At 37.0% G+C, this 14172-nt stretch overlaps 2 protein-coding genes across 6 annotated transcripts in view; one reads left to right on the forward strand and one right to left on the reverse strand.

Moving 5' to 3' along the window:
• Tre1 (Trapped in endoderm 1) overlaps positions 1-14172 on the forward strand; it is a 119208-nt gene that overhangs the window by 17205 nt on the left and 87831 nt on the right. The gene's annotated exons all lie outside the window — the stretch shown is intronic.
• LOC117219382 (cyclin-dependent kinase-like 4) lies at positions 179-13826 on the reverse strand. Of its 5 annotated transcripts, XM_033468530.2 has the most exons (7): positions 11480-11548; positions 10817-10902; positions 6068-6257; positions 2553-2900; positions 1567-1833; positions 1345-1503; positions 179-1067 (listed from the first exon to the last, which is right to left on the reverse strand). In XM_033468530.2, the coding sequence occupies exons 2-7, from the start codon at positions 10864-10866 to the stop codon at positions 924-926; spliced, it is 1158 nt and encodes a 385-aa protein (XP_033324421.1). In that variant the 5' UTR covers positions 10867-10902; positions 11480-11548; the 3' UTR covers positions 179-923. The 5 variants fall into 5 exon arrangements, with proteins under 5 accessions (XP_033324421.1, XP_033324403.1, XP_033324436.1 ...); XM_033468512.2 differs by lacking the exons at positions 10817-10902; positions 11480-11548 and adding an exon at positions 13534-13826; XM_033468545.2 differs by lacking the exon at positions 10817-10902 and having other exon boundaries at positions 11480-11567.

Below are 14172 nucleotides of genomic sequence, written 5' to 3' on the forward strand. Positions count from 1 at the left end.
TTATATATGTTTCTAAATTTTCTACATTATGAATCGAAACAACTATGAGAAAACAGCAATACATTTAAATATTTATTATATTGGTTGTGTTTCTAATCTTACATAATTATTTACCTTATCCAAGGGGAACAGATAACTTATTATACCTCTTTAGGAATAGAAAGAATGCAACACATAATATTTTGTACAAAAATTTATTCTAAACGTACATACAATGTACATACAATAATAAATATGTATACAACATGGAAATCATGTTAATACAACAAAATCATTAGTGTTTCAAAGACAAATGTGCAAATACAAATAAAAGATCATAATAATAATTATTTCATAATGAATATTTATAAAGTTTGAATAAATAAATATATATGTATATGTATATATAGCATACAGGATGTTCCCAAAACTAAAATACCTTGGTTTAGAATCTAACAGATCAAAACTGACCTAACAATCAGACATTTGCATATCTACCCAGATAGAGATATATTTCTTCTTAGTAACGATCGTGAAGATACTTTTTGTGTACCATAGTTCTAATTTGAAAGTTATAATAAGCAGCATAAGAACTTATAGGCAAATTTCCGTTACTATTAAATCAAAAGTATCAAGACTTTTTTCGAATATCTCTACAATTAGGTTTTGTGTTGTGAAGCATGTGTGCAATGAACTCTTGTATTATGTAATTGAACATGAAATGTAGTTTAGCTGTCTTATGCCAGCGAAGCCTACAACTCGGTAGAAATGGAAATAAAATAGAAAAATTTATGGTACGCAAAACCTTTCGATAATATCTCTCACAAGACATTGTTCACAATTTTTCTTTTCTCATCAGAACTGTGTTCATCATTAGATTCCAAAAACAAATGTAGTCAGTTCTGCAGGCATCCTGTACAAGTACTTTATAATCACAGAAGACCTTAATTACAACCTTTAATAGTAGGCAGGTGATCGAAATCCTGCCGTTGATGCATAGAGGAGCTTTTCGGTCGACTTTCGTTTTGACTATGTATCGAGGTACCAGCCTTGGGAAGTTGGGGCAATATTTGGCTGCAATTGCTATTCTAAAACGCAATATCATTATTAAACTAACAGACTACAGTACACATTCGCTATACACAGGATTTTGAAATTGTTAGATAGACTGGCAACTATGAACCTTCGTGTACCAATTTATGGACAATGAGATCCGATCGATCAAATGTTCTATTCGGGTCAAAATTAGACAATAATTTTACTAAATTTTTTTCAAATTGTACTAAGTTTTGTAAATACTGGAATGTTAGAAATCTGCTTATCACTATTTCAATCGATCATTTAAAATCACGAAGATGCACTTACCCTCGATCGGTCTCTGTATTTTTTCAGTTTCTCAAACTCCTCCATTTCAGCTTCAGGCATTTTGAAATGAAAGTTTTCGAAATAGGTGTGCTGTAGGAGTTGTTCGCAGGTCCACCTTTGTTCCGGATCTTTGTTCAAACATTTCTTAAGAAAGTCGAGCTGAAAGATACGAGGTCCGAATAAACAGTTATATTCCGGAGGAACAGTGCAACAAACGCGTACCTGTAAGATAATGTTTCCTCTATTCGGTAGCGCTTCGTCTAAGGGGAGAAGTGTTTGAGGTGTCGGTAAGGTAACGCCAGCGAAGAACTCGTTCTGTTGGAAAATTGCCACATGCCTTGGCAATAAGTCGCCGATGGTTCGTCGAATTAGATACAGCTGATCCACGTCCGATTTACCCGGCCACAATGCTTCGCCGCGAATTAATTCCGCGAAAACACAGCCGATCGCCCACACGTCTACAGGTGTGCTGTATTGGGTGTCTCCCACCTGAAAGAACAGAATTTTCTATGTATATTTATTCCCATCATCTATTTACTTTCCATGTCCACTTTATCTATCGATGACTATTTCTTGATCAATTGGTCTAGTAGCAGCAACAATTTCAAACTTGAACGAAGTCACCCTCGGTAACGTAATCTGATCATTTTCTCTTGAAAGGAGATCTTTTTTAGCATTATCATTGAGAATGCTGCATCAATTTCTATTTGAAGCTTCTCGACCTACATTTAGTTATTTATTCTACATCTCGGTTCTTATGGCAACATTTTATTTGAAGTTTCCCTATATTTATAAATGGAGCTGTGGTTACTCTGGGGTGACCAATTGCTGTGCCTTTGTTTACGGACATAAGCAACTTTATATTTATATATTTGTCGAATAAGATGTGTTACATCTTTCTTTTTATTACAAAGTAAACAAAAGAAAAGGATGAAAGAATGTAATACGTCTTATTCGATAAATATAAAGCAATCGATCACCCCACAGTAACCGGCTCCGCTACCCTAGTGATTCATACGATCTCTGTTCTTACGTCTAAATTTCTTCTGTCATAAATTCCATTTGTAGCTTTTACATTTAGTCGATCATTTTATATCTTATGTATGTTTTACGTTCTTATGTCCTTCTATCGCGACGAAAGATTCATTTCGAAGTAAACGAAGCTAGGTAAGAAAACGAAACTCGTTCTTAATTATCCATAAAATTACCAGCAATTCGGGTGCTCTGTACCATCTAGTTGCGACGTACTCTGTATAATTTTCACCGGGGCTGAGCATTCGCGCGAAACCGAAGTCGCACAGTTTCACCACGCCGTCCGCCGTGATCAAAATGTTCTCGGGTTTGACGTCCCTGTGGACGCAACCCAGCCGATGGCAATACGCGATGCCTTGCAGAATTTGCCACGTGAGCTGCTTCGTGGTTATCTCTGGACAACCGCACGGGTACCTCTCCATTTCGTTCAGCAAGGTGTACTCGCAGTACTCGAAGACTAGGTGCAGCTTCCGTTTCCTCCTGAATACCTCCAGTAGGTTGACCAGATTAGGGTGTTTCAGATTCTGCAATGTGAACATGATCGCAATGTTACCGAGCATCTAGAAAATCAAGCTCTTCGAAATAATCCCTTGGCGCATTAGTTTCCTTTACAGACATTCGAACTTCTTTCATCTTAATCGTCTTTCAGTAGAAGAAGAGAAGAAGAGAATTTATATTTCAGTGTTTAAGCATCGGTTAAGCACCGAATGATATCCGTGTTCGAGTGAGGTGCTGTTGGAAATCTTTATCGCGAGACTGAATCAGTAATTGTACGAAGGTGTGCTCTATTTGGGAATTAATTTGAAGGGAACTAGCGAATCTAGTAATCGGAAATTTTGCACGTGTGTTTACACATGGCTGAAGTATCGGTACAGATTTTGACAGGACATTTTGTTAAAAATTGCAGAAGTTATTAATATATACGTTGGTCGTATCGCAAAGATGTTGAATGGTTATGAATTTATAATATACATATAATTTAAAAGAGTGATCAAAAGGACATACTTTTGAAGAAGGAACATTGAATGTTATAAATACTAGCAGGTCCTGAAGAATAATAATAATACTTGAGGTCCTGAAGAAGATCAATTTTTATGGACCCGGACGTACAAAATGGCCGACGGTCCGTCCGGTGCAACATTTACCATCTACTTATGTAAACTTCGCAATATATTAATACAAGTTGTAGAAAAATATGAAACCATAATTTCATCATTTACGCTTCAATGTCCATGCCCTGTGTTAATTACCCGACATGTATTTCTTACGAGTGTTAGAATAAGAGTGTTGAATAAGACACCGCCATTTACAAATAATTCACTGAGCTTACAAATAGCCGAGGAAAAATTTGCTTGCAACGACGAGAATCAAGTAGATCTCGGCATAAACGAATGAACCAGGTTATAAAATAGTATTCTGCTCGTCCACCCTTAACAGCCGTATCGCCCTAGTTCTTTCCTAATTGGAGGTATAGCCTAATCATTTATGTACTCCGCGGATTGCTATCGGAGCCTAAATAACAGGACAAATGGATCTAAGTAATCCACTTTGCCAAGAAATGTCCGGGAGAAAAATTGCAACCTTAATGCGTTGTTCAATCATACCCTAACAACGCTACGTCACCAGAACCAATCTCCGGAATCTTGAAATTTTTATAAAATTCGCTATGTGTGTGTTACCACATGCTTTTATTCTCCGTAAAGAAAAGCGAAGTAAGATGTTAAAATATGAACCGAGAGTTAACGATAAATGTAAGTTGTAAAATACCGTAAAAATTGATCAAAGTGCTTTTAGGAATCTTGTCTAAGGCGACGGATGTTAAATGTTTCAAACAAGTTCTACAAATTTACAGTAGCAAAATCAGCACGTAGAAAATTTTACTAAAGATCGTCAATTAAAACAGAAGATTTATCAAGTAACCTTTAGTAAACAAATAATTTCTTCGTAATAATTATATTCGAAAAAAGAAAAATGTTTAAGTTTCTTTTAGATAGAACTTATTAATAGATTTTCATTGTGTATATATTTTTATTGTTATAGTACTCGCGTGTGACGGCTATACATTATTCTTTTATTTGCTTATTTCTTCTTGCAACAAAAGATTTTTCACCCGTATAAATGAGCGAAAATGATTACTATTAATCCTTCCTAAGTCAGACGTTTGCTTCGAATTGCAATCTTACCTGCTGAAATGCACACATCGAAATGACCAGTTCGCGGGCCGGTTGAAAATGAAAGTTTTTCCAAAAATCTGCTAGATCTTCCAGAAAAAAGCATTTTAAAATGCGAACATTAGAAATTCCCGAACACCGTGCAGATTCGAAACCGATTCAAGAGCCGAAACAAATCGTGAAAACGTCACCGAGGAAACGAGCGACTTCGGGGAAGCGTAAAAATTCCGTGACCCGCAAGAAAAAGTCCGCGGAAAGTTCGCGGCGATTGCGGCCACGTGTTACCAGTTTACAGTCGAAAGCGGCGGCCGGATGGAAATCATTAACATCGCGGCCCGGATTTATTTTGCGCACGGAGGGAAAATATCCTTGAGGCGAAATGTCAGAGCGGAGCGGAGGCTCGTTTGAATGCGCATATGTTTCGTAGGGAGCCCTCCGATTATTTCGATAAGGCTAGGTCGGCGAGAGGAGAACACGCTAAGATATTGACCGCCGCGGTATTGACCGTTGGCCACTTCTTGTAGCAAGCCGTCGATTTATGCGGTTACATGGCCGTGTAAGATTACGAAGACTCCCTCGCGATTTTTACTTGTTTGCCCAGAAAAATTCCGGGATCGATCGATAGTCGCCGATCGATCGAACCGGCCCGTTGATCGACGATCTTCGTCGCGATTTCCTTAATCGGAGGACAGCCGGCCAGGGGTTCCGTACTTTCAATTTCCGAGGGGTCGTTCACCCTTGGTGTGGACGCAGGGAGCCTAGGCATCGGCCGATGTAGGAACTAGAGGTAGAAAACTTCCTCCATAGATTTTCTGATAAACCACTACAGCACGCGGTCCGCCGGATTTCGATTTAAACCCGTGGGCAAGATTTCGTCGAAATGCTAACATTTCTGGGTATAAGGGATTAACTCGACCATTTTGTCAGCTATCAGGCAGCTATTTCTGGTGCGTTTCTGAATTTTGTCGAATTTTCTTGATAACGAACAGCCGGATTGCTACAGATTTCTAGATCCTTGCATTCGAGGCATGCAAACAAGGGTTGAACCTTGGACAATTTTATTTGAAATGAAAATAACAAATGACTGTTTGAAATCATTAATTTCGGACTGTTGTTTTAAATAATAGCAATTTAAGATAGTGAATTATTTCGTTATTTTGATTTTATAATATGCAACAAAATGATCTTATTTTAAAAGCCTTTACATTAAGCAAAACTCTCTCTCTCTTTCTCATTATGAAGATAGTTCTTGGAATAATATGCAATGAAAGATTTTATTTTAAGAAATCTTTATGCTTCGAGCAAAATTCTTCGAAATAATGTCCTAAAAATATAACAAAAGGAAATTTGTCCTTTTAACATTTATTAGTTCGAGGTATAAGTATTTTTCGTATTTTTGATAAATATTCTTATATTTCCTAAGTAAGTTTTCAGTATTTTTACCGTGCAAACTACGATCGCAGAAATTGCAAAGAATGATTTTGGTTATTACCGGTGACGATTCGATTTTAGGAGCTGACCTTAAGTAGCCGTATTTCGCGCAGCGCGATCTTTCGTATAAGGGGATCATCCTCGGTCTGTTGGAACTTTTTTACAGCCACTAATTTTCCAGTTTGCCGATCTCTGCACTGGAAGACGACACCATAGCTACCCTCGCCAAGTCGCGCCAGCCGTTCGTATCGCTCCATCGCCTTGCTCGGCGCGCGTGACCTGCAAAAAAAAGCGAAATTTCCCATGAGTATTAGAAGAACGGCGACAAGCATGCTTATTATCTACGAATTTCCCACAATCTCACTGTGTCCGAATACATAAAATTCGGCGGGACATCAATTTTATCAGTGATTAATATACCTTCAGATTTTGATAACAGTATGACATTAAATCATTTGATTTATTACCCGATTTATCATTTGGTTATCCGATTTATTATCATTTAGTTTATCACCATTTGATTTATTTGAAATTAGTGTCATGAAATAAAAATGATTCGCGACACTAAACAATTTTATCTAAGAACGGCGGATTTAATAGATTTATTTAATAGATTTATCAGTATTTCAAAGTTTATATACGACGCGCGAACGGAATTGCCGTTTAAAAAATGGCGAAGAAAGATATTCGTAGATAATTTTAACAACATAGTCGGTCGATTCCATATCGGCATGAAATATTTGACACAGTTATGAGTCAAACAAGGACATTATCGCCAATGCATCGCAACATGCGAATGCACGTGTGTTCCTATTGAAGCGCAATGATAATCTCGATTGATCTGTCACGATCGTTATGTCACCGACTTGATAGATAGACAGTAACGAGATTATTCGTTAAGACTGTGTGTAGAACAAACTCTACATATATTCAATATTAAAAAAATGCTTCGAAGACGATTACGTAACGATAGCTAGGAAATATGAAGTAAACTTCTTCCACGTATCCATTTTTTAAGCAGCTTTGCCTATCGCGAAAGGAAAACTTAGAAACATTATCTGCCATTGGACTTGTAAATAATTAACAGAAATGACTAACAATAGTTATGGTCTGGCTTTGAAAAGTTGTCAAGTATTTCTAAATTATTTTTCGACATGCAAAATTATTGTCTTATTGTATTATAGTCAATTACCGATACCCTTGGGTAATTGAACGTCACAAAATTATGAAGCGAATCAGCATTTATTTGGCTGCCGATGAGAAATCATAGCGTATAGCTAACGTGGGGTCTTTCCAGAGCATTGATCAAAATAATAAGATAAATTTTACTAAAATAAAGAAATACGAATCGCGTTAGTCGTATTTCAACTGCAGAGAAACATTTCTAGTAATCACGATCACGGTGTTATCACGATCCACTTGGATCTCCTACTTCAGATACAGATATGTCTCATTAAAAAAAAAGCGACGACTTTCAATGAAGAAACACGTAAATATTTGTAAATGGAGGAGTTGAAATCAGTGGTAGAACCGCGTTTGATACAAGTGCCCAGTAAGCGGAAACGGCAAGTAATGATCCGGCAAAGTTGACCAACTTTTATCCCGCGACGTGCGTGTCCAGCTGAAATTCAAACTGAATTTTCTCGAAAACGAAATGAGCCACCAACAGATATTACGTGTTCAACTTATTTCCTTCGACACCCTATACATTCTAAGGTACACTGTTTTCATACGAATTATCTTATCAGGTTTAGAGCAAATAACATCTCAAGTGATCGAGATACTTAGATCGCGGATTTATGGCACTGTTAACCTACCGGAACTCGATGAAAGTAGAATATTTAAAGAAGCGTAACAAAATTTGCATGTTTATACCGATAAAATTCCTAATATGATAAAGAGAAATGTTGCTTCGATTTCTCCGCTCACGAAAATTAATATTTTCATAAAGTTCTACAGTAGCACTTTTGTGCGTTTACGGCAAAAATGTGATGAAATCGAGAGAAGCTAAGAAGTTTCAATTTATTGACATTATTAAAAAAAAGAAGGAAAATTATACTTGGCTCGTCTGTGCTGTTAACCGACGCGGACATTTTTTATTTCACAGAAAGATCCGCAATAGTGAATAAAATATAATATTAAATATACAGCAAATTATAGCAATATTAGCAATATTAATATATTATAGCAATATTAATAAATATATAGCAAATAAATTGTTGGGCAATAATTTTTGCAAATCGGGTGTCAAAATGGACACATACACCGTTCAAGAAAGAAATGTTTTTATAGGAACTACCCTTTACAAGAGAACTTGGCATTTGAATCTGAGAAGATTCTCTGTTCGCCATGTAAATGTCGACGCAGATTATGTTCACAGATTTTAGTTAGGTTCGCGAATTTTCTGATGAGACGAACGACTGTTACACCGTCGGAAGTTGACGACATTCTCCCACGAAACCAGATTGCAAACGGTGCGAAGCTTTGGCTACGCAAGAACGACATTTCGTGATCACCGAGTTAGTCGGATTCAGGACTGTTGCCACAATCTTCGATCGAAATTTCGCCGACGGTCAAGATCGAATTTGGGCATTGTACCCACTTTTTATACTTGGCGAGGCATGGCAAAGAGGTGAACTGCTGCGTAAAGAGCATGCTATCACGGTAAAGGCTGCAGACCAAACTGTTTGCACCCTCGACGATGACCAAGGGTCAAGCTCCCCCGTGGCTTTCGGTTTATTTGAATCGGATCCGGCGCACGCGCATCTCAGATCGCAACACTGGCCGGCTGATAGAAAAACTTCATGCTGCCCACCCAATATTAAAGCTAACGATTTTTCCCGGCACAATTGCGAACGAGAATCGCACAGATTTATTTACGAGAGTTGTCCTACTTGGCGATCGATATCAATTGCAAGAAGGTTCGGCTCGATCGAGATAAATCGCGTCTTGCAACCCAAACTTTTGTTGCTGCACCAGCCTCGGCGGTGCGCGACACACATTTTTATCTGCTTGCATGCTGCGAGCGTGTTTATACGAGAGAAACGACACACATCGTGGCATAATTAGGCGAACGATATTTCAAAAGTTTATTATGCAATTCTGGTAGTGAAGAAATAAACCAAATATATATAAGAGAGAGCTTGTTACTTGCTTTGTTTTACGGTCTTTGCTTCCTCACTCGATCACCTTATTACTCGGTGCCAGGTTTAGGGCAACTTTTTCCATCTTTTTGCTCGTTCAATTTATGATACATTTATAAGAAAAATAGGGGAAGGTAATACGTATAAGCCACAGCAAATAGAAGTTAAGTACAGTTGAAAGAATTTTGTCGAGCACGTTACGCCAAGCAGCACAAATCAAGAAGAAAATGGTAATGTTGTTGGACAGCAAATAATTTACAGCAACTTAAACACGTTTCTGTAATTACAAACGCAAAGATATAGAGCGGAAAATTTACTTTGAGCTTGTTTCGTCAATTATAGATGCAGAAACATTCTACGAAAAATCCATTTTCAATACTTTCGACTTGTTTCACGAAAATCGAAATCCGTAAATATAGCACACAAAATATATTTCTTCGCGATTTGCGCTTTATTTAAATGGAATACAGAACTTTATAGTTTACTTTACAAATGCGAGAACACGATTAATAATATTAGCAAATTGTGAAAATGATTAGGTCGTTTTCGGTGCGCAAGAATGCAAAGCAGATGAAACAAGAGTTTAGGGGAGAGGGAGAAAGAGAATGTGGCGACGCGTTTAACCTCGCAAAGTTCTAAACGGTATGAATAAATTACTCTCTTATGCTACATTAGTGTATTATGTTTGTAAGAAGTTTGGATGCGCGTAAGCACCGACAATTTATTGATTTAGCTTACCAAAGTGCCACGCGCTGGCCATAATTTGCGAATTTTAAGTCGTTGACCATGTCGAACCAAGCATAAGTGATAATCCACCATACTCGACGCTTTTGAAATTTTCATATGGGATTTAATTAGGACACCGACATAACTCCGCTGACGAATTTAAAATAACGCGGCAAGTTGAACGTTTAAATCGGTGAAAAATGCATCGTCGCTATTTGAAGGTTAATGATGTCGATTTACAACGTTTCATCGATCTCCGTGATTACGTCGCACTATACTGTCGGCTAATTTCACTGACCAATTAACTCGAGATTCGAATAGTAAATGCAATTATTCAATTAACATTTTAACGGCCGCTCACAAAACATGTGTGTCGTGCTTTAATAAATATCACAAGGAAAAATATTAAATTTGTTGCATTAAATGTTTTGTTAGTGTTGTTGTTGTTGTATGTTTTTGTTCGCACATGTTGAATTATTTCATGAATTTACATAAAGTTTTTTCGAATTAATTCTTCAAAAATATCGCCGGCCCTTGGCGATGTTTGGCTGCGTACACGTGCGGTCATTAACGTGTTAAAATATAATTTAATTGTACTAAATGATAATTACACTATGATATTAATTATATTATAATTATAATATAATATAATTCAATTATATTTTAATTCAACAATTGTATTCACTAATCGTATATAATATAATATTGAATTACATTTTGTAAAAATTCAAATTTGGAATTATTTTGTTGTTTCATTGGAGGACACCGTGTTCAGAAATTAGATCATAAAATAATTCTTTCGCTTCGACATACTAGCGTGATCGACAAGGTGGCATTTTTGTCACGGACGTCATGTCGTAGGCTACTTGAAAAATAATAAAGCGAATCCCACTGCTGTTATTGGCATTAGGGGATTCGCGTGCTATAGGCGAGTGAAAAGTAATGGAATTGATTTAGCGCTCGAGATACCTTGGAATTAGGACCCAAGAGTGTTCCTTATTGTCTTGACCTTTTTCCATGTTGCCGGAACTTCGATGCACGCGTTACATAATTTTCTATTGAAATTGAGAAACAATTAGAAATCCACAATGGAGGTTCTTAGTGGATGTTATTAAGGGAGGTTCTCCAATTTTCTTTTCCCAGCCTCTAACAGTTCCTCGAGCAAATTAGATAAATTTTTGTGCATGCCGTTAGTCAACAGTATAATGCACAGCATAATATTTGGAATTTATACATTTCCATGGCAGGATTTTTGTTATGTTTTAGAAATCGTTACAATTAATAGATCGCCGTGATCAGATTGACAATTTTACGCATTAGACTGCGGATCTTATGCATTCGTGACAAAAATGAATAGCCTGAAATTTTTAATTGTGATGACAAAACAACAATTTATCAGAAATATCAAAAGAAAAAATGTATTTTTATTCATAAAAATGAGTAGGTGCAATTTCAAACAGTGGACAGATCATAACAATTTAAGAACGTCTATTATAGTTTCAATTTGTTGAAATTATTAAAGGAAGAAAGATATTGTTTGACTCGCGAAATGTAGCACTAAAGACAGGTTTGACGAATGAATACTGCTACGTTTTCTGTACACATTTGTTGTCCGCAAGAATGTATACGTACAAGAATCGGATGATGGTGTTCATGGATTTTGGTAGACAACGGATCCTTGTCGTTGAACATACCGAACGTTACTAAACCTGGAACACCACTTTGCAAATGTCCTCTTGATTATTGACAATCGATACCACGCTACAACACTGTCTACGTTTGAACGATGGCCGTGAACAACATTATAATACCTATTTTGGCGTCATAGCCACGTGACGGCGGAGGCGACAGGACTTATAGAACTTCCGGCAAAGTTTAGCGAACTCTCTTCGAATTGTTCTGGTGCTCAATCTTAGCAGCTGACACGAGAATCATAGCTTGCAAGGAATTACAGTACATTCTCCCTAATTGACGCTCAGATTGCGCACAAAAATGGACAATTTGGGAAGAGGAGACACGATTATTCGGGCCTTGCGGCTCGTTTTTATAGTTACCGATTGTCTGGAATAATCGTACCTGATCTTCCCAAATTGTCCATTTTCGTTTCCAAGCTGAGCGTCAATTAGGGAGAATTTACTGTATTTCGAGGGTAAAACAATATTGCATTTTTAAGGTGCTTGTTAAAACGAAGTGTGTCGCGACGTTCATGGAAAATGTCTACATTGTTGGACCTCTTCCGAGAACGAAGTGGATGTTCGATGTAAAATATGCAAGTAACATGTAAATAATTTATTCTTTGGTCACCCTATCTCGACTGCTACATCAGAAAAATCGATCGATACGAAGTGACACGTATTCTGAAGGGAGAACGTAAGTTTTTCACATCGAATTTCCAAAGCAACCGTGTGGTTGTTGCTTAAACATCTATAGTTAGGCTTTGGATATTTTTCAAACAGGTCTCTTTATTTCTGCTGGATCGTACTGTCTTTCAGGAATTTTTTAAATTAACTTAGACGTGCAGTATATTAATATGTTAATATCGTCCTGTTCGATCGATAATTGTAATAACTGAGATTCGTATCTAACTTAAATAGAGATGTAATATTTAGATATACAACATTTTTTATAAACACCATTGTCACGCGAATTCAGTAATTTATATTTTTGAAACGCGCAGTGAAAAGACTTTCTTTTCGCGGACGAATCCATGAATTTTATTCGATACATGTATACCAAATGATGACGTACACCGTATACGTTACAGTTTGCGTGCTGAAACCATCTAGCAAAAAATCGATCAGTTCAATTCAATGTCAAAGTCATGCATTCCATAAAGAATTGTGTTTCAAATGCTAGCTTCGTTTTTTGTCATTGTTACGATTCTATTCTCTGAACAATAATAGATTAATTATAGTAAAGCGAATCGATAATTCGATATTAGTAAAAAAAGAAAGCATTTTAAATATTATGTAAGAAAGATACGATAAATTGTCTGCTGATATTCTTCTACCAAAATATGTAAGCATACAGTTACAATATTACGATGCAACAATTTCAATAAATATAACGTGCTTTCCTTGTTTTTTATAAAGCGACGTTTTTATTAAAAGAATTAAATCTCTGTGTAATTTCAGTGTTTCTACACACGTTCCTGTACTATATATTTAGTTGTACAACTTCTTTTCAATCAAATAAAACTGAATTCCGCACGTTGTCCTTTAAATACCATTTGTGAGGTTAGTTTCACGTCGGAGTCTTGAAAATATTTTATACGATCGCAATATTGCTATCACAATCTTCGACTTCGTCGCAAAAATTACACCTTTAAACCAAAAATCCTCGATCTTCAATTAGTAACGCATTTTTGTGATCTTCGAATTTTACTTTGCACAATATGGCGTTTACTGCATGATTTTTATACAATGTTCACTCTACAAGCAATAAACAATTCAAAGATATATTTGACATCGCGTGCAAATAATTTCTACTGTGTAAATAAATGACAAAAGATTATGTCGCTGTAAACATTTCGATCTACAATCGAAGCGACAGTCGGTTGCATTTAAAAAACGATCTTGCAATAATATTTCCACAGTTCCGAATTTGTTGTTAATGTAAACATCGGAAAATTCTGGTTTACACGGGGTTTCACGGTCGCGCGAATCGGTAAAATAGTAACCGTTTACCTTGGTAGCAAGGGTAGCGTGCTACCGAAGAGCCAGAGCTTTCTATCTTGGAGCCATTTGTCCATGCGAAGGTGTTTCTCAGAAAAATCTCGCTCGATGGACGACGTACGCAGGATGCATCGTCGAGAACTTCACTCTAACTTTCGCTGATCGCGTCTGACCGTACGGCATTATTGACAGGCCGGCCCGTGGTAGTCATTACCAACAACACCCACGTTTCGCCAGCTAAATCGTTTGATTAGACGTTCCGAACCATTTGTTTAACAACGTCACCGCGCTGATCGATAGCTCTGGTAGAAGCTCAGCCAGACGGGAATAACTATACCTGTCAATACGTTCGCAACAGTTCAGCGGATATCGAAGCATCTTTTACTTTTACGATATCGACGGGGGTTGGACGACGAGAGAAATTCTATTCGGCCATTTTTATAACCTCTTTGCCCAGTGATATCCGGCGCGAATCATTTTTATATTATTCGAACGTTCATATTTATTTTATTCGAATGTTCGAACATTTTCGAACTGCAAATATTCGCACGAACATTGTTCGTTTGTAACTAATTCGAGCGAAGAGAAAGCAATCTATATGTAGTCGTTCGTGTTATCTAGCGAGAGGGGAAACGTTATCGATCCGTTTGT

Source organism: Megalopta genalis, chromosome 6, assembly GCF_051020955.1.
Source record: "Megalopta genalis isolate 19385.01 chromosome 6, iyMegGena1_principal, whole genome shotgun sequence".
Taxonomy (NCBI): domain Eukaryota; kingdom Metazoa; phylum Arthropoda; class Insecta; order Hymenoptera; family Halictidae; genus Megalopta; species Megalopta genalis.